Here is a 1,032-nt window from a genome sequence, read left to right as displayed (position 1 = left end):
CTCAAGCTGGTACAAACTGACAGGAAACTTAAAACCATAAAAGTCCATCCTAAGGCTGCCAGAAACAGAGCTGGGAGAGTGCCCCTTGGGAGGCTGTAGCATCTCATACCTAAAACAATTAATCACCGGGAAACTGCAAGAATCTGTTCCTGACCCAGAGCTCATTGACCTGATCTACTGTGGCCGTAAGCTCCGAGACGACCAAACACTGGAATTCTATGGCATCCAGTCCGGCTCCACAGTCCATGTCCTTCGAAAGTCCTGGCCTGAACCAGAACAGAAACCAGAACCAGTAGATAAAGTTGCTGCTGTCCGAGAGTTTCGTGTTCTACACACTGCTTTGCATAGCAGCCCAGTCTTCAGAGATTCGGTCTTCAAGATGCTGGGGAATAAAGAATCCTTGGATCAGATAGTAGTTGCTACACCGGGCCTTAGCAATGACCCAATTGCTTTGGGAGTCTTGCAGGATAAGGACCTCTTCTCTGTCTTTGCTGATCCGACCATGTTGGACACGTTAATCCCAACCCATCCTGCTTTGGTGAATGCCATTGTCCTAGTTCTCCACTCTGTGGCTGGTAGCACACCCTTGCCCACTGGAGAGACCTCCTCACGTAGCATGCCTTCTAGCTCCTACCGGGACATGCCAGGTGGTTTCCTGTTTGAAGGTCTTTCTGATGATGAAGATGATTTCCATCAGAGTACAAGGACTACCCCATCCAGCAGTACCTCTGGGTCCCGCCCAGCATCCCTTGGCTATACGGGAGCAGCGGGGCCACGCCCCATCACACAGAGTGAATTGGCGACAGCCCTGGCCCTTGCCAGCACCCCCGAAAGTAGCTCCCACACTCCAACCCCTGGGACGCAGGGACATTCTTCAGGCACGTCTCCAATGTCCTCCAGTGTCCAGTCAGGAACGCCCATCACCAATGACCTCTTCAGCCAGGCTTTACAGCATGCCCTTCAGGCATCTGGGCAGCCAAATCTACAGAGCCAGTGGCAGCCCCAGCTGCAGCAGCTACGAGACATGGGCAT

The 1,032-nt window shown here is 52.8% G+C and overlaps 1 protein-coding gene across 1 annotated transcript; it reads left to right on the top strand.

Moving 5' to 3' along the window:
• Nucleotides 1-43: 43 nt before the first annotated feature.
• LOC121918832 (ubiquitin-like protein 7) lies at nt 44-1,027 on the top strand (the record flags this gene model as incomplete). Its single annotated transcript, XM_042444810.1, has 1 exon — nt 44-1,027. A coding segment is annotated over one exon (984 nt), but the record flags the coding sequence as incomplete, so codon positions are not given.
• Between the last annotated feature and the right edge of the window lie 5 nt (nt 1,028-1,032).

Source organism: Sceloporus undulatus, unplaced genomic scaffold (assembly GCF_019175285.1).
Source record: "Sceloporus undulatus isolate JIND9_A2432 ecotype Alabama unplaced genomic scaffold, SceUnd_v1.1 scaffold_42976, whole genome shotgun sequence".
In the NCBI taxonomy this organism is placed as follows: domain Eukaryota; kingdom Metazoa; phylum Chordata; class Lepidosauria; order Squamata; family Phrynosomatidae; genus Sceloporus; species Sceloporus undulatus.
This window is presented reverse-complemented; position numbering and strand designations above follow the sequence as displayed.